Source organism: Saccopteryx bilineata, chromosome 4, assembly GCF_036850765.1.
Source record: "Saccopteryx bilineata isolate mSacBil1 chromosome 4, mSacBil1_pri_phased_curated, whole genome shotgun sequence".
Taxonomy (NCBI): Eukaryota; Metazoa; Chordata; class Mammalia; order Chiroptera; family Emballonuridae; genus Saccopteryx; species Saccopteryx bilineata.
In genome coordinates this window covers 11,561,938-11,580,055 of record NC_089493.1, presented here as the reverse complement: position 1 = coordinate 11,580,055, position 18,118 = coordinate 11,561,938, and the positions used below count along the sequence as shown (strand labels likewise).

Sequence of the window (18,118 nt, the reverse complement as noted above, 5' to 3'; positions counted from 1 at the left end):
TATTTCATTCTCACAATGAAAACTACTATTCTGTTTATTTAATGAAAGAGAAAACTATTCTAGCTTTGCATATTTATGTCCTTTAAGGATTTTTTTTTCATTAGGATTTATTATTTTTGAAACTGGTTCAGTTCTCAGAGAAATACTTGTTTTTATTGTGAAAGTAGCACTTAAATTCGTTTCCTGCATATCAAGAGAAAAGCTCCCTGAGTAGGAACCTGCAGGGTACATCAGAGACTCTTAATTTCATTATAAGATTAGCTGTCCTTTCAGAAATTGCATTTTAATTTATTTAAGGAGCTATTAACATATCAAAAAACAAATATTTGATGTTCTTGATGGTTAGTGAGATAGTTTCCATTTTATTATGGCTTTAACCGTGTTCACTTCCAGGGCCCTTTTTTAAAAATGAGGGAGTTAAGTAGAGGAAAGTGGAGCTGAATGTAGCTACAGGCTATTTACTTAGGAATCAGATGTTCTAGAAGTAAACCACTTAATCCTAGGATTAAATGTCCTGTAGTGCTCTTTATTGGTTCAGGTAATTTCCATCCTAAATTTTGTGCTAGCCTAGAGCTTCATAAATTAGGCAAGCCGCCTGTAAATTGTAACTCTCTTACCCTAATTATCTTTCTCGTTTTCTCTTTTTTCACTTTCCTCAATTTTTACAGTCTGTGACAGTGCAAAAGAGATATAAGATATTATCTGATTCAAATAAGCACATAAAAAACTGCTCAATATTACTAATCATTAGGGAAGTGCAGATTGAAACCTCAATGAGATAGCATGACATACCCAACTAGATTAGCTACACTTAAAGAGACTGACCATACCACCTGTTGGGAAGGATGTGGAAGCACTGGAACGCTCTCGTAGGGCTGTGGAATGCACAGTGGTACAGGTGCCTGAAAACAGTTCGCAGGCTTTCTTTATTTAAGTTAGGTATATACTTATATAATCCAGCAGCAGCTCTAGGAAAGTGAAAACATATGACCACATAAAGACTGATGCTGAGACATCCATATGCAAAGTGATACATCATGGTGACGTATTAATTTTTCACAGACCCACCCAAATCTGTTCATTTATTCACTCAGGGTATACTCAGCAGTATATATATACTATGTGTCAGGCACTGTTTTAGGTACTGGGGATGGAATAGGGAGTGCTGTTTTAACTTTTGCTTTGTGCTTTACTTTGTAGGAATTCCATTACATAGAAGAAGATCTGTTCCGAACAAAGAACACATTGCAAAGCAGAATTCAAGATCGAGAAGAAGAAATTCAGAAACTGAGGAATCAGGTATGCATCCGCATTCACAACTTGGGCAGAGATACCATTGTAAAGTCACGTTTTTCCTAAAGAATACAGTAAGATCTTCTTTGTTTTTATTTTCACCTGTGTTCTCCTATTGTGGTAATAAGATGTTATTTTCAACCGATACAGAATTTCCATCCAGTGCCATTTGAGTTTCATTTGCTGTTTTCTGTGGCTTGCTTCTTATAGAAGAATCTTGTAGCCAGAGTCACCCGAGGAGATGTGAATCATTTCAACACATTGTGCCTTCTGCTTCAGTGATGGTTGTGCCGATTGCCAGTTTCATAGATGTGGTTTCTCTTTCCTAAGAAAAACCCAAGGATAAATCTTCCTATTAACAACTGATAGGTTCTTCAAAAAGTCAGCCAGACCTCTTTTTAACTCTGAAAATGTAAACCATACAGAAATCAACATGCGCCACAGCCCAGATTTCTGTCTTGCTCGTTGACTGGTGGGGTCATGCATTCACTTACCCTGTAGCTGTAGCGTGTCTGTTCCTCGCTGAGCTGCAGATGAGTGACGTACTAAATAACAGACTCATTGATCATGTAAATAATTTACCCAAAGCTTAATTCTTTAGTTTTTTTTTGTTTTTTTTTTGTATTTTTCTGAAGCTGGAAACAGGGAGAGACAGTCAGACAGACTCCCGCATGCACCCGACCGGGATCCACCCAGCACGCCCACCAGGGGTGACGCTCTGCCCCTTCGGGGCGTCGCTCTGTTACAACCAGAGCCACTCAAGCGCCTGGGGCAGAGGCCAAGGAGCCATCCCCAGCGCCCGGGCCATCTTTGCTCCAATGGAGCCTCGGCTGCGGGAGGGGAAGAGAGAGACAGAGAGGAAGGAGAGGAGGAGGGTGGAGAAGCAGATGGGCGCTTCTCCTGTGTGCCCTGGCCGGGAATCGAACCCAGGACTTCTGCACGCCAGGCTGACGCTCCACCACTGAGCCAACCGGCCAGGGAATTCTTGTTTTTTTAGTTAGTTAATGACTTAGTTTGATCATGAAACTCCAATAATTTTTGTTTTTTAAAGTTCTCAGACTTTGTAATAGTCCATTTAAAATGTTTTTAATATATATATTTTAATTTTTAGAGTAAGGAACTGACTTGAGCATTCCCTTCTCCTTCCTTGCCCGTATCTGTGAAATACTTACAAATGGTTTTATGACTTGCTAGCAGAAAGTCAAAGAACAGAAAGGAGCATAAACCACCATCTGGTTTAATCCTTAGATAAACATCCCAATATTTATAAATATTTATGGGGTACCTAATCTGTGTAAGAAATTGTGCTATTTTTGTGTGTGTGTGTGACAGAGACAGAGAGAGAGAAAGGGAGTCAGCGAGAAGGACAGATAGATAGGGACAGACAGGAAGGGAAAGAGACGAGAAGCATCAGTTCCTCGTTGTGCTATCCTAGTTGTTCATTGATTGCTTTCTCATATGTGCCCCAAAGGGGGGCTATAGCAGACTGAGTGACCCCTTGCTCAAGCCAGCGACCTTGGGTTCATGCTGGTGAGCTGTGCTCAGACCAGATGAGCCTGTGCTCAAGCTGGCGACCTCAGGGTCTCGAACCTGGGTCCTCGGCATTCCAGTCCAATGCTTTATCCACTGTGCCACGCCTGTTCAGGTAAACTGTGCTATTTTTGTTAATCAAGAATTAACCAGCCCTGGCCGGTTGGCTCAGTGGTAGAGCGTTGGCCTGGCGTGCGGGAGTCCCGGGTTCGATTCCCGGCCAGGGCACACAGGAGAAGCGCCCATCTGCTTCTCCACCCCTCCCCCTCTCCTTCTTCTCTGTCTCTCTCTTCCCCTCCCGCAGCGAGGCTCCATTGGAGCAAGGATGGCCTGGGCGCTGGGGATGGCTCCTTGGCCTCTGCCCCAGGCGCTAGAGTGGCTCTGGTCGCGACAGAGCGACGCCCCGGAGGGGCGGAGCATCGCCCCCTGGTGGGCAGAGCATCGCCCCCTGGTGGATGTGCCGGGTGGATCCCGGTCGGGTGCATGCGGGAGTCTGTCTGACTGTCTCTCCCCGTTTCCAGCTTCAGAAAAATACAAAAAGAAAAAAAAAAAAAGAATTAACCATACAAGGATTTCTCTTAAAGATTTTTCATCTAAGTAGAACAGAGAAAACCTGTCTTACAGAATGAGGTTGACTTAAATAATTTAAAAAGAGATCAGCATTTTAATACATTACAAGAAAAAAATATCCCCAAGTCAGAGTGAGCTGAGATCTGTGCTGAGTGAGCAATAAAATATGCTGCTCTTATTTATCTTAACTGCCTTTGGCCTCCAAGGAGAAAAATATCTTGGTTAAAAATATATATATGTTGCCTGACCTGTGGTGGCACAGTGGATAAAGCGTCAACCTGGAAACGCTGAGGTTGCCGGTTCGAAACCCTGGGCTTGCCTGGTCAAGGCACATATGGGAGTTGATGCTTCCTGCTCCCCCCCCCCCGTCCCCTCTCTATAATGAATAAATAAAATCTTAAAATATATATATATATATGTTGCCAGTCTTTTTGTTTTGCAAGAGAGAGACAGAGGCAGAGAGAGGGACACACAGGGACAGGATCAGAAGGGAGAGAGATCAGAAGCATCAGCTCTTCATTGCAGCACCCTAGTTGTTCATTGATTGCTTTCTCATATGTGCCTTGACTAGGACAGGGAGCTCCAGTAGAGCCGGTGACTCCTTGCTGAAGCCAGCAACCTTGGACTGAGGCCAGCGACCATGGGGCCATGTTACTGATCCCACATTCAAGCTGGTGAACCCATGCTCAAGCTGGAGACCTTGGGGTTTCGAACCTGGGTCCTCTGAGTCCCAGGCTGACACTCCATTCACTGTGCCACCACCTGGTCAGGCAGTTTAACATTATTCTTCAAAAACTTGTGTGGGACTAGATAAAAACATGGGTGGGGATGACCTATGATCCTTATTCTCTAATTAGACTTGTAAAGTTAACAAAGATTAATTTTGGATGGAGCTAGGCCTAAGCTCTAAAGTTTCTAGAAGAAAATAAAGGGGAATCTTTTGCAATTTGGGGGAAGACAGATATTTTTAGAGAAGACATAAAAAACAATCATAGAAGAAAAATGATAGAATTTAACTTCATCAAAATTAAAATTTTCTGCTCATCAAAATACTCTATTACAAAAATAAAGAGGTTCACCACAGCCTGGGAGATGGTATTTACAATACAGTGTGTCCGTAAAGTCATGGTGCACTTCTGACCGGTCACAGGAAAGCAACAAAAGACGATAGAAATGTGAAATCTGCACCAAATAAAAGGAAAACTCTCCCAGTTTCATACCTATTCAGTGCAGTTCAATGTGGGCTCATGCACAGATTTTTTAGGGCTCCTTAGGTAGCTATCCCGTATAGCCTCTATAGACTTGTCACTGACTGATGGCCTACCAGAACGGGGTTTCTCCACCAAACTGCCGATTTCCTTCAACTGCTTATCCCACTGAGTAGTGTTATTCCTATGTGATGGCGCTTTGTTATAAACGCGCCGATATTCACGTTGCACTTTGGTCACGGATTTGAATTTAGCGAGCCACAGAACACACTGAACTTTCCTCTGTACTGTCCACATCTCGACTGGCATGGCCGTGGGCTGCTCCGCTGTATACACAGTGTTACGTCATCATCTGCGCATGCGCACATGCTGCCACATCATCCTACAGAAACTGGGAGGGTTTTCCTTTTACTTCGTGTAGATTTCACATTTCTATCATCTTTTGTTGCTTTCCTGTGACTGGTCAAAAGTGCACCATGACTTTACGGACACACTGTATTTATATTGAGAAAGCATTCGTTACCAGCATAAGAACTCCTACTACTAATAAGAATATGCACAACTGATCTTTTTTTAATTGTGAAAGACTTGTATAGACAACTCTCAGAAGAAGATACATGAGTGGCCAAGTAAGCACACGAATAGGTGCTTAGAACCATCAGTCTCTGGGAGAAGCAATTAGAACCTCAGTGAGATAGGCACAGCACACCCACTAGAGTGGCTGAATTAAAAAGGTTGGCAAGGCCAAGTGCCGTGAGGAGATGGTGCACTTGGAATTCCCCTACACAGCAGCACAATCACTCTGAAACTTGTGATAAGGTTAACAGACGTCTGATTTCTAATTCCAGATACTCAGTCAATATAAATGAAGCTATATGTCCACAAAAAATTTGTACAAGAATATTTATAATAGCTTTGTTCACAAATAGCCCAACCTGGAGACAGTCGAAATGCCTATCAACAAGTAAATGGGTAGACAAATTGCAAACAACTCAGCAATAAAAAGAAACAAACTCCTGACACAAAAACTTGGAAAAGTCTTTTTTAAAAAAAGCCACAGGCCTGACCTGTGGTGGCGCAATGGATAAAGCGTCGACCTGGAAATGCTGAGGTCGCCGGTTCGAAACCCTGGGCTTGCCTGGTCAAGGCACATATGGGAGTTGATGCTTCCTGCTCCTCCCCCCTTCTCTCTCTCTCTCTCTCTCTCTCTCCCCCCCCCCTCTCCTCTCTAAAATGAATAAATAAAAAAAAATTAAAAAAAAAAAAAAGCCACACACAACATTGTTCTTACTGTAGGTTTCTATTTATAGGAAATTCAAGAAAGAGCAAAACAAAATTCTGGTGATAGAAATGGAACAGTGGGCCCTGGCCAGTTGGCTCAGTGGTAGAGCGTCGGCCTGGCGTGCGGGGGACCCGGGTTCGATTCCCAGCCAGGGCACATAGGAGAAGCGCCCATTTGCTTCTCCACCCCCGCCCCCCCCTCCTTCCTCTCTTTCTCTCTCCTCCCCTCCCACAGCCAAGGCTCCATTGGAGCAAAGATGGCCCGGGCGCTGGGGATGGCTCCTTGGCCTCTGCCCCAGGCGCTGGAGTGGCTCTGGTCGCGGCAGAGCGACGCCCCCTGGTGGGCAGAGCGTCGCCCCTGGTGGGCGTGCCGGGTGGATCCCGGTCGGGCGCATGCGGGAGTCTGTCTGACTGTCTCTCGCCATTTCCAGCTTCAGAAAAATACAAAAATACAAAAAAAAAAAAAGAAATGGAACAGTGGTTGTTTGGGTGTTGGTTACACAGTTACACACTTGTCAGAACTCATTATGTGCTTAAGATCTGGGTGTTTCACTTGTATGTAAATTTACCTCACTAAAAAATACTGACGTATGGAATAAGTTGCTTAGTATGGGATCATAGTATAATCTTAAAATTGAGTATTCCTATTTAATAGTAAGTCAGTCTTTGTTTATACTCAGTATAATGCTCAATAGTTACTTGTTGTGGGCCTAGCCCTTTGTGGGCTAGACTTTGTGGGCGTGCTATAAGGGATTCAGAAGGAAGGAGGCTAATTTCGCTCCCTGCCTTCTGGCAGATACTGTGTTAGATATTTATATATCCCTTCATTTAGTCAAGTCACCCTATGCACAGGGAAACAGGCTCCGATTTGTGGTTTGCCCCAGGCTATAGCTAGGAAATGGCAGAGCTGGGGTTTTAAACATAGATGGACCTAGTAGCCTCTTCTCAGAACTGTGCTGATGCAGAGTGATACTCGCCCTCACGAGCTGACTTACAGTTACATTGAGGAGGCAAAATTGACTCCTTTAAACAAGGTTACCACAGTGACTGATAAATACCCAAACAGTCAATAGTCTAAAAGCAGGCTGGGGTCACCCTGGGCCAGAGTAGTTGGGAAGGGCTTCGAGGGAGAGGCTTTCAAGGCAGGTAGCACCTAAATGAGAGAAGGGACTGAATTTCCCACAGGGAAGATGGGACAGCAGGGCGGAGGCTGAATGGGAGGAGGGGAAATGGGGGCGGAGGAGAACAGAGGAGGTGGAGTGAAGGAAGTTACTAAGAACCAGCCGTCAGCCAGACTACTAGGAAAATTCTTCACTTGATCTTAGCTGAAAGGCCGAGAAGCTATAGGAGGAAAACTCGCACTTAATATCCTAAACATGTGCTGCAGGCGCTGTTGTCCTCAGGTAACACAAGAGGAAACAGATTCAGATTGGCTAGCAGCTCCTCCAGTCAGATAGCTAGGAAGTGGCAGAGCGGGATGAAAACCGCAGGGCGTGAGTGGTCTTTGCACTGGACCACTAGTCTTGAGTTCTCTAAGGCGGAAAGTTTGAACTGTGCCCCATGGATCAGTGCCTTCAGGTATTTTGGACCATGGTGTTTACAGTAAGGAGTAAGGTTTATATCATGTCTCAGTACTCACACACTCTTACAACATACAAAACAAACAAGTTTCACAAAATAATGCTCTCACATGCCACGTGAGGTGTAGTTCAGTTCTGTATTTTTTAAAATGCAGATTGTGAATCACCAAATTGATGCTGTGATTCACTAACACAGTTTGAAAATTGCTTCTGTAGACAATGAAGAATCGTAGAGTGTTGAGAAACCAGTGAATGCTACATGTTACCTACGGGGATGTGTAATGTGGTTTCTGAGTCGTGTGACTTGACTATTCTGTAATAATTCTGTGAACACTGCCTTTCAGCTTACCAATAAAGCGCTCAGCAACAGCAGTCAGTCTGAGCTGGAAAGTCGCCTCCACCAGCTGACAGAGACGCTCATCCAGAAGCAGACCCTGCTGGAGGCTCTCAGCACGGAGAAGAACTCCCTGGTCTTCCAGCTGGAGCGCCTGGAGCAGCAGCTAAAAGCTGCCTCGGGCGGGAACGGCTCTGCCATTAACATGTCTGCCGTTGACAGTGGCGAAGGTAAAAACAGAAGAATCTCAAAAGAACCTTTTGTTTTCCTGTTGTCTTCATTTCAATCTTGCTAATTTAAACATGATTTTGAGAAGTTAAAGACCGTTTTTATTGGAAAAGAAATTTCATCCAATGAAGCACCCACATTTCTCCTGATGTGAGGTCTGGGCCATGTGCTGTTTGGTGTGATCATTGGTCAGCTAGACTGTGAATGATGGCTGTCCCTCCTAGTGTGGGACTTAGAGAAAAGAGGCCCGTGGACCGGTAATCATGGTGAAGTCTGTAGGACGCTCAGGAAGCTGTCACTGACAGGCAGTGGTTCAGTGGAAAGGGACTTTGAGGAATATTAAAGCTAACATGTAGTCATGTAAGTTTATCCAGGCTCTATAATTGTAATAGAGAAATCTGTTTTTCCACAGTCGTATTCAGAGAGAATGTTAAAGACTTTAGGACAAGCTTCAACAGACTTCATCTTAGAAATTCCTTTCATATTTTTTTCCTAAATATGACTATAGTATCTGTTTTACTGATTTTTAACTTTCACATATAAATAAATTTCCATAATTTTTAAAATTTATTTTTTATTTGGTTATTTTTTTACTTTTTTCATAATTATATTATATGATTTGTAAATTGTTTCATAGGCATCTATCATGGAAATACCATAATTTCTTTAATCAATTCCTTATGGTTGGAAATTTAGATTTTTGCCAATTTTTTCACTATTACAAGCAGTTCTGAGGAAAGTATTTTCTGTACATGTCTGTTATTAGGATAAATGACTAGAAATGGAATTGCTGGGTCTTCAGGTATACACATTTGTTGCCCAAATCAGCAAATAATAGTGCCTAGTTTATACCAGCTACTCGCCTAGGCAAAAGAGGTCAGCAGAAGAGACCAAAATCTGCCCTGCAGGTCTTAGAGCCTGGTACTGGGGGAGAGGGAGCCGGGGGACAGTGAGGGAATTACGGGAGGTGGTGGTGTGTGCCGCGGAGGGAAGCAGGCGGGGAAGGCAGACACATCAGGGCCGAGTGTGGAGATGGGGTTGTGATCTAGGGTGGGCAGGATGACTTCACTGAAAAGGTACCACTGAAGTCCTGTGGGAGGCAAGATAGTAGACCATGAGGAGAGCTACAGGAAGAGTGTTCCAGGCAGAGGGAGCAGGTACAAAGGTTCTGACATTGTTGCAGGAACAGGAGGGAGGCCAGTGCAGCTGGAGTAGACTGAGTGCGGGAAGAGGAAGAGGACGGTGACTCAGAGAACTTGGAGGAAGCTGTTCAGGCCTGTTTAAGGCCTTTTCCTCTGATTGCAGGGGAAGCCATTGGGAGACCTTATCAGGGGTGGCCGATGTGGTCTGCATTGAAACAAGATAACTCTCTGGCTGCTGTGTCGAGAATAGACTGCGGAGAGCTAAAGTGGAAGCAGGGGACCCGTGTGAGAGGTGGTGGTGGTTCAGACCAGAGTGTGAGGGGACTGTGAGGCTTTATTTTATTTATTTTTGGTGGCAGAGACAGAGAGATTCAGAGAAAGGAACAGATGGGGACAGACAGGAAGAGAGAGAGATGAGAAGCATCAATTCTTCGTTGAGTCACCTTAGTTTTTCATTGATTACTTTCTCATTTGTGCCTTGATCGGGGTGCGACAGCAGACTGAGGGGCCCCTTGTTCAAGCCAGCGGCCTTGGGCTCAAGCTGGTGAGCCTAGCTCAAACCAAATGAACCCATGGTCAAGCTGGCAACCTCCGCGTCCCAGTCCAACGCTGTACCCACTGCGCCACCGCCTGGTCAGGCTGAGGCTTTATTTTAAAGGTGAGCTGACAGCATTTGCTGGCAGGTTTCGGGGTCTGATAGAAAGGAGTCAAGTTTTTCGGCCTGAGCAGGCGGAAGGATGGAGTTGTCGTGTTCTGAGACGGAAAACTGCAGGACAAGTAGGCTGGCAGCAGAGGCAGGAAATCAGTCCATGGCCTTGGGCATACTGAGTTTGCATTGTCGTTAGGCCTCCATTGGGAGTGGAATAGGCAATGGGGTGAGTCTGGAGTTAGGAGCGGCCTGGGCCTGAGACACAGATGCAGGGGGCCTGGGCTTTGTAGAAAGGGGTCGCCTCACTCTTCCTGGCACAGGACTCAAGTGGCTCTAACGGTGACTACTGGCACCAGTTAGTGTTAGTCTGTAAACTAACTTTTGCTAATTTCAGACAAATTCTTTTCCTAGTTGTTACATTTTGATTATTTGGAGATGGAAGTTTAAACATTTTATATGATCAAATTTATCTGTTATTTTCTTTGTTTTTATCTTCAGATATAATGCTTAGAAAGTTGGCCTTGAGAATTTCTTCCATATGTAATATAATGTATATTCCACTAAAATTTTGTTAGAAAGTTCATTTTGGTGTCTGTACATTAATTTATTATTTTCTTGTTTAAACAGGCACACGTCTGCGGAATGTTCCTGTTCTTTTTAATGACACAGACACTAATCTGGCAGGAATGTATGGAAAAGTTCGCAGAGCTGCTAGTTCAATTGACCAATTTAGGTAAGCCACGCCCGTAATGATGAGTGATGGGCCTTCAACTGTTTTCATAACCTTTTCCAGTTGTTTCAGTCATCATGAGTCCTGTCAGGCAGAGGTGATACTTAAAGTGACATTTACTGTATTCCTTTCATGATATTTCAGTGTCATGAAATTGCTTCAAGAGGTCTGCAGTGCCTGTACTTCACTGAAGATGGTTAACTCTATTTCTTTTCTATCATAAATGCTATTTAAAAACTTATTAGCCTGACCAGGCAGTGGCGCAGTGGATAGAGCATTGACCTGGGACACTGAGGACCCAGGTTTGAAACCCCACGGTCGCCAGCCTGAGCGCGGGCTCATCCGGCTTGACCGCAGACTCGCCAGCCTGAGCGCGGGCTCATCCGGCTTGATCCCAACCAAGGTCGCTGACTTGAGCAAGGGGTCACTGGCTCAGCCTGATCCCCCCCCAATGCCGTCAAGGCACATATGAGAAGTAACCGGTGAACAACTAGCTAAGGTGCCGCAACTATGAGTTGATGCTTCCCATCTCCTGTCTCTTCCTCTCAAAAAAAATTTCATTGAGAAAGTGTCTGTCTCCTGTAAATGCACCCATTTGAATGTTTTATCTCATTACTTTGTCATATGATTAGAATGAAAGATGCTATATATGTAACTGAACAGTACTCATGTTTTGTACATATTACATACATAATTTACATATTACAAATACTTAAAAATAAACATTTTTATTTTTATTTTTTTATTTTATTTGTATTTTTTCTGAAGCTGGAAACAGGGAGGCAGTCAGACAGACTCCCGCATGCGCCCGACAGGGATCCACCCGGCACGCCCACCAGGGGGCGATGCTCTGCCCATCCGGGGTGTCGCTCTGTAGCGACCAGAGCCACTCTAGCACCTGGGGCAGAGGCCAAGGAGCCATCCCCAGCGCCTGGGCCATCTCTGCTCCAATGGAGCCTCGGCTGCAGGATGGGAAGAGAGAGACAGAGAGGAAGGAAGGAGGGAGGGGTGGAGAAGCAGATGGGCACATCCCCTGTGTGCCCTGGCCGAGAATCGAACCCAGGACTTCCGCACGCCAGACCGACGCTCTACCACTGAGACAACTGGCCAGGGCTAAAATAAACATTTTTTAGATTAGCAGACATCCATCTTCTATAATAGAAAATTATTTCAATGTCCTTCGGCTGCATTGCCATGGTGCCCTTAGCAGTGTGGCCCCGCTGGCGCGGGCTGGCACTATGTCCCCTGACTAAATGGCCAGACGTGATCGAGCAGAGACTGGCAAGAAGCCTGACAGCTGTGGGACTGGGTATTACAGCTTTTGCTACATAGGTTGATATGTAGTTTAGATTTGGAAACTTCTAGAACAAGTAACCATAGAAACTACAAAGAAGATTTCCCTGCCTAACCTTTCGTCCTCCTATAAAGGGGGATTTGAACAGAAAATGAATAGGCAAGAAGCTAGTTTTATTTTGGGTGTAAGCCCATCTGCTGGCAAGGCCGAGATAAGAACAGCTCACCGGAGAGGCAGGATTGAGAATCACCCAGGTAAAAGTGGTTCTCCGTACTCGGCAACCAAAGTGGACAAACAAAAGGCTTGCTAGAGGAAACCCCCAAACATTGACTGGTGCTCGGGATTGCTCTGAATGAAGAAGAGGCGGGACTCAAAAAATAAAATCCTGCAAAATTTTTTTTAAGTCCTGCAAATTTAATCTAAAGCACCACTGTCGGGGTTTTCATACATGTACTAACCGTCAATAATTTATTCTGCTGGTAAGCAGTATAATAAAAGATTAATAATCTGTCTTTTTATTACCTTTTAAAGGAAAAAATGTTTAACAGTTTATATATAGCCTCGATAAAGTTCGTGTCTAAATAATCCTACAAAGCTCTTTTGTCTTTTAGTGTTCATAATTAAACACAGTTTCAGTGAATGATTGTATAAAAGAGCAATCTTTCCCTCCCTTTGTGTATCAGAATATAGCTATGGTGTTAAAAATAAGGAGGATGATTTACTAAGATTCCCGAAGCCACAGGCTTAGGATGCCATAGTCATTATCCCCAAATTAATATGCACATCTAGTTCAACTACTCATTTATTCAACCTACGTAATTTTTAGAGAACTGATGTGCAGAGCATTGTGATGGCGGCAGCGGAAGAAGCAGAAAGGGAAGGAAGAAAGGTGTGTTGGGGTGTTGGCTTGTACCCGTATCCATCTTGATGGGCGAATGTTGTGAAGGGGCGTGAGGAATAAGGTCTGCACGTCATATTGCTCCCCACACTTCACTTGTTCAAGTGTTTACTTGACCTGTTTTCTGCCTTTTAGAAGCTTGTGTCCATGTGAAAACCTTCCGATGAGCAATCTGCAGACTAATTCCAGCCAGAGCTTTTCCTTTTCGTGTGATCACATTTGCCTTGTGTTTGGTAACTTTAGTTCCTAAAGGAAAAGTGACTTAGAGAGGGACCAAGCTGTGTAATAGCCACACCCCAAATAATGGTTAAAGTATGTTTGTACTATGATATTTCTGTGTGGTTATTTTAAGTAATTATGGTATTCAACAATCTACTATAAATAGATTTTTTTAAAGGTAGCCACAGAACTAGTTTAAATGAATGTTAAAAGGCATTATTAAATATTACAGCAGATAGCTCTGTTGTCAGTCTAACTCTCTTCTCTCCTCTCCTCTCCACCCCACCACCATTTGCACAGTATTCGTCTGGGAATTTTTCTCCGAAGATACCCCATAGCACGAGTTTTTGTAATTATATATATGGTAAGTGAATTTGTTTTTTTAAAAAACAATGCTGCACTTGATTTATAACTAGTTTGCTTCAGCTGCTGGTATTTTTTTTACTAAAAGTCTAGTAAATCAATAAACCTCATTTTTAGTAATTAAAATGTTTTTTCCGCCTGACCAGGCGGTGGCGCAGTGAATAAAGCGTTGGACTAGGATGCAGAGGACCCAGGTTCGAGACCCCGAGGTCACCAGCTTGAGCGCAGGCTTATCTGGTTTGAGCAAGGCTCACCAGCTTGAACCCAGGGTCGCTGGCTCGAGCAAGGGGTTACTCGGTCTGCTGTAGCCCACGGTCAAGGCACATATGAGAAAGCAATCAATGAACAACTAAGGTGTCGCAACGAAAAACTGATAATTGATGCTTCTCATCTCCGTTCCTGTCTGTCTGTCCCTACCTATCCTCTCTCTGACTCTCTCTCTATCTCTGTAAAAAAATATTTTTTTCCTTAAAATATGCAAGTGGAGTTGACAATTTATTATGTCTAAAAGATAAATTGTTCAAAACTTTTCTCACAATGAAATCAGCGGTAGTGCAGTGTGACATCACCTCCATTTGTAAGCCCCTCTTATGATAAAAATACAATACAAAACAATTGATTTCATTTTTATCTTGATGTAAAGTTGCTTTCATGTGTTTGCTTTATTTTCTAAAAAGGTCTCAAGGTTTATTTATTTTCTTTCTTTTTTTTTTTTTTTACAGGGACAGAGAGAGAGTCAGAGAGAGGGATAGACAGGGACAGACAGACAGGAACGGAGAGAGATGAGAAGCATCAATCATCAGTTTTTCGTTGCAACACCTTAGTTGTTCATTGATTGCTTTCTCATATGTGCCTTGACCACGGGCCTTCAGGAGACCGAGTGACCCCTTGCTTGAGCCAGCGACCTTGGGTCCAAGCTGGTGAGCTGTTTTTGCTCAAACCAAATGAGCCCGCGCTCAAGCTGGCGACCTGGGGTTCTCGAACCTGGGTCCTCCGCATCCCAGTCCGACGCTCTATCCACTGCGCCACCGCCTGGTCAGGCTCTTTCATATTTCTTATCTCTAATAAAATGGTTACCGTAGTTAGCCATGCCATTTCATGTGTCCTGTGAGCCTAAAAAACTATTCTGAATGAGGATGCTTAAAAGTAGTTGACTTGAATTAAGGCAGGCATTTTCTTCAAAAGAAATGAAAGCAACCAGCCTGAGCAGGCGGTGGCGCAGTGGATAGAGCGTCGGGCTGGGATGCAGAGGACCCCGAGATCGCTGGCTGGACTGCAGGCTCATGTGGCTTGAGCAAGGGGTCACTCGGTCTGCTGTAGCCCCCCGATCAAGGCACATATGAGAAAGCAATCAATGAACAACTAAGGTGCCGTAATGAAGAATTGATGCTTCTCATCTCTCTCCCTTCTTGTCTGTCCCTCACTCTCTATCTCTGTCACACACATACACACACAAAAGAAAAGTGTCCTTAGAAAGAAATTTCTCTGTTATCCACTAGAGGGAAGAGTTAGCTCTTTAAATAAAAAGTTTTAAAGAAGAGGATGATGGAGAGAATAAAAGAATCAAGATTGAATGGCTTCAGAAGGGATTCAAAATGTGCCCACATCTGGGTTGATTTCCAGGTGGAGAGTTTGAGAACACATGCACTGTGTCAGCATGACATGTGATGTTGCACACTGCAGAAGGCCAGACGCTGAGGGAGAGAACCTCATGTCATTGCCACACTGCCACAAGGGAGTTAGTGGAACTGTCAACTGGAGGTCCTGTGCTGGCCCCAAGTCACCTCTGAAACCGGACACATTATTCCTGTCGAGCATGTCTTCCCATGCCCCCTCGCCAACCATGGCCAAACCCTCTTCAGAACACCAGCCAGAACTGTGCTTCACAGCCTTTCCAGCCACTTCATGCATACCCAGCAATTTTCATCATGCCGCCTACTCTGCTTTACAGTCACCTGAGTGGCTGTGGGTCCATGAGCTTATGATGCAGGATTGGAGGACTCTTCTCCTCTTGACCGAGACATTTGTAGGTATTATCACTCTGTTACCCTCCACCGACTGGACAGGTTTCTTCACACTTACCCACCAGGAAGCATGTGCGGAGCCCTAGAATGGTGCGGCCACAGGGCTAGCCTCAGGGTACAGAGGCAAGGAAGAGTCCTGTCTGCTGCACCGCAGCGGGCCTGTGCTGAAGGTGGTTGTTGACTGACCCATGAATTGTTTTCTCTCTCTGCAGGCTTTGCTCCACCTCTGGGTCATGATTGTGTTGTTGACTTACACACCGGAGATGCACCATGACCAGCCACACGGCAAGTGAGCGGGACCCCGGGCTTCCATCGCGGCCGTCTTTCCAGACTTGGGGTCTGCAGGTCAATGCCTGAAATTCCGGACGAGGGTGCACAAAGTAATTTCTCACTACAAGCTTTTAAGTTATTGTACGAGTACTCTGCTACCTAAATCGTCCTCTAATTTCCTTCAGATGGTAAGAGTTCCTAAAACTGACAGTAACTTAGCAAGCTGGGCGGCTCCGTGTGGACATGTGCACACGTGCTGGGCGCTTCACCTCTGCACAGGCCAGCCTGTATTGTAGGTGACACTGATTATGGGTTATTATCAGGGAGACTAATTGTATTCAGTGATATAAATAAAATGTTTTCTTTTTGATAATTCAGTCTGCTTTTGTATTTTCCTATATTTAATTTTGAAAATACAGATTTACTTTTTTTACATGTTAAAGGCCTGCTTGGTATAAATCTTTTTACAAACAAATAAAATTTACTGTGCATTTTTATTTTTTAAAATAGTAATTTTTCATCCTCTTTAAACAGACCCTTCCAGGTGGCCAGATGACGGAGCCAGACAGCAGCCACTGACGTCAGTGGTTGGTTCTCGGGGCTGCCTGCCCTGCCCCAGCATGCACTGCTCCTCCCCCGCCCCCGCCCTCGCCATGGCGCCGGCCTCCTTCCAGCCTCACTCCCGCGGTCTCTGTCCCGTCTGCCTCCGCCTTGTTCCTTCCCTTCAGCCTGTACCTCCAGCTTGTAGGTCAGGACAGCCGTAGCCCCTGCCTGCAGCATTTAGGAGTCAGATGTGTTTTAGCCTTTGTAAAACACCCAGTGCAGAAATGTTACACTTTGAAGAAAGACGTTATTTGCTTTAAGGCCAATATAATATCTGTTTGGGCTTTCCTTTTTACCTACATGTCTCCATTGTCCTGTCCCTTGGTCTAGTGGCCTGTCTTCATACGTAGTTAATATACTGTGTAGATCCAGGGCTGGGGGCTGTGCGAGGGGGGTCTTCCTGTCCCGTCAGGAGTGTCTTTGGAGCGCGGCTGGTGGTTACCCGGAAACCCGACCACAGTTTCTGTGGAGATGTCTGCTGTGATGTCAGTTGACCTGTGACTTTCATTATATATTGCTCAAAAGCTTTGGTACACTGGTAGATGTACATGTTTCTCACTTTCATCAGAAAATTAAGTTTTAAAGGTCATCCGGGTGTGTTTGGGCTTTTTTTCAACTTAGCATGAAAGGCAGAGAGAACCGCATGGTCTGAAAGCGGATGTGAGGCTCTGCGGGCGGGCGCGGAGTAGACCCGTTACGGTCGACTCGACAGGGTCCCTCAGGTATGCCAGCCTGTCAGTCCGGGCCGCGCATCGGGTCTCATCCAACAGGGTAAAGAGTTTAGTCTCCTTAATATCTTTTAAAGATTTTCCCCCCTCCTCTTCTCATTTGGAAACATTTCTGGAGAATGATTAAAACCAGGTTACACACTTAAAATGGAAACAGCACGCGCTTCATCATCGTGTGTTCCAGACTTCCCGTCTCTGCGCGTCCTGGCTTTTGTGGGATGGCTCTAAATCTTCTGTGCGGTTTTTACACGTTCTTGGCTTTGGAAATAGTTTGACAAAGTGTTTCCGAGCCTATTTTTCAACGGTTACTTAAATCTTTGAGTTTCAGTTTCAATATTCTTGACCCCTGACAGACTCTTGGGGGATGTTTAAGGTTGCTGCATTCACTTATCCTCAGATAACATGTTAAAAGGATTGTGTGAGTGCCAGATTTTTTCTTTCAACCCCTGTATGCATCTGAAGACATTTTATATATGTGCCTGTCCACGTGCATGTATTATCGGAGCTCTCGTACTGCTCTGTGTTTGTGTCCATTTAAAAAGAAGGTTATGATAATTTCCCTTTCTTGAGACTGCGCTTACCAGACACGGCCATTTCTGTTGCTACAGAACAAAAACCAGAGGAAGAGCAGGGCCTTTGTACATACGTGGGATGAGGCCCGTTAGGGCTGTCGCTGCGGGAGTCGTGTGGCCAGCAGTCCAGCCCTGGGCCAAGAAGGCTGACTCCGCAGCCTGCAAGGGAAGAAGGCACTGCTCAGGTGAGCCTCGCTGGGCTGCAGCTGCCACCGCCGGAGGCCTTGGGAACGGACAGTATGGGCATCTTGGTCTGGACGGACTAGAAGGAAAGGACTGGAAAAGCCAAAGGGCGTGGGCGGGGCTATTAGCCTAAGGCACTTGAGGCTACAATTGGTCAAAAGAAATGTCGGGAACGTGTCTCTGTTATTCTGGACACGTTAAGATTAGTATTCCTATTAACTCTTTCCTGAATGAAAATATGGATTAAATGATTCTGAAGTTCCACGGACACGAACACACTTTCCTTTGTAAGAACACTTTGAGGGTCAGGTGTACAGAAGCCTCATTTATAGATGTCTCAGAAAGTGGTAAAGTAGTTGTGTCCTAACCAGACCATACTCATTCAGATAGGAGCACCTGTGTGCCATCCCCGCCCGGGA

At 44.8% G+C, this 18,118-nt stretch overlaps 1 protein-coding gene across 1 annotated transcript in view; it reads left to right on the top strand.

Moving 5' to 3' along the window:
* GOLGA5 (golgin A5) overlaps positions 1 to 15,986 on the top strand; it is a 36,245-nt gene extending 20,259 nt beyond the window's left edge. The window contains exons 9-13 of the mRNA XM_066276062.1: positions 1,201 to 1,299; positions 7,807 to 8,026; positions 10,443 to 10,548; positions 13,257 to 13,320; positions 15,556 to 15,986. Of these exons, the coding sequence (XP_066132159.1) occupies positions 1,201 to 1,299; positions 7,807 to 8,026; positions 10,443 to 10,548; positions 13,257 to 13,320; positions 15,556 to 15,636 (570 nt within the window). The 3' untranslated portion in view covers positions 15,637 to 15,986. The remainder of the gene's footprint in view (positions 1 to 1,200; positions 1,300 to 7,806; positions 8,027 to 10,442; positions 10,549 to 13,256; positions 13,321 to 15,555) is intronic.
* Positions 15,987 to 18,118: the final 2,132 nt, after the last annotated feature.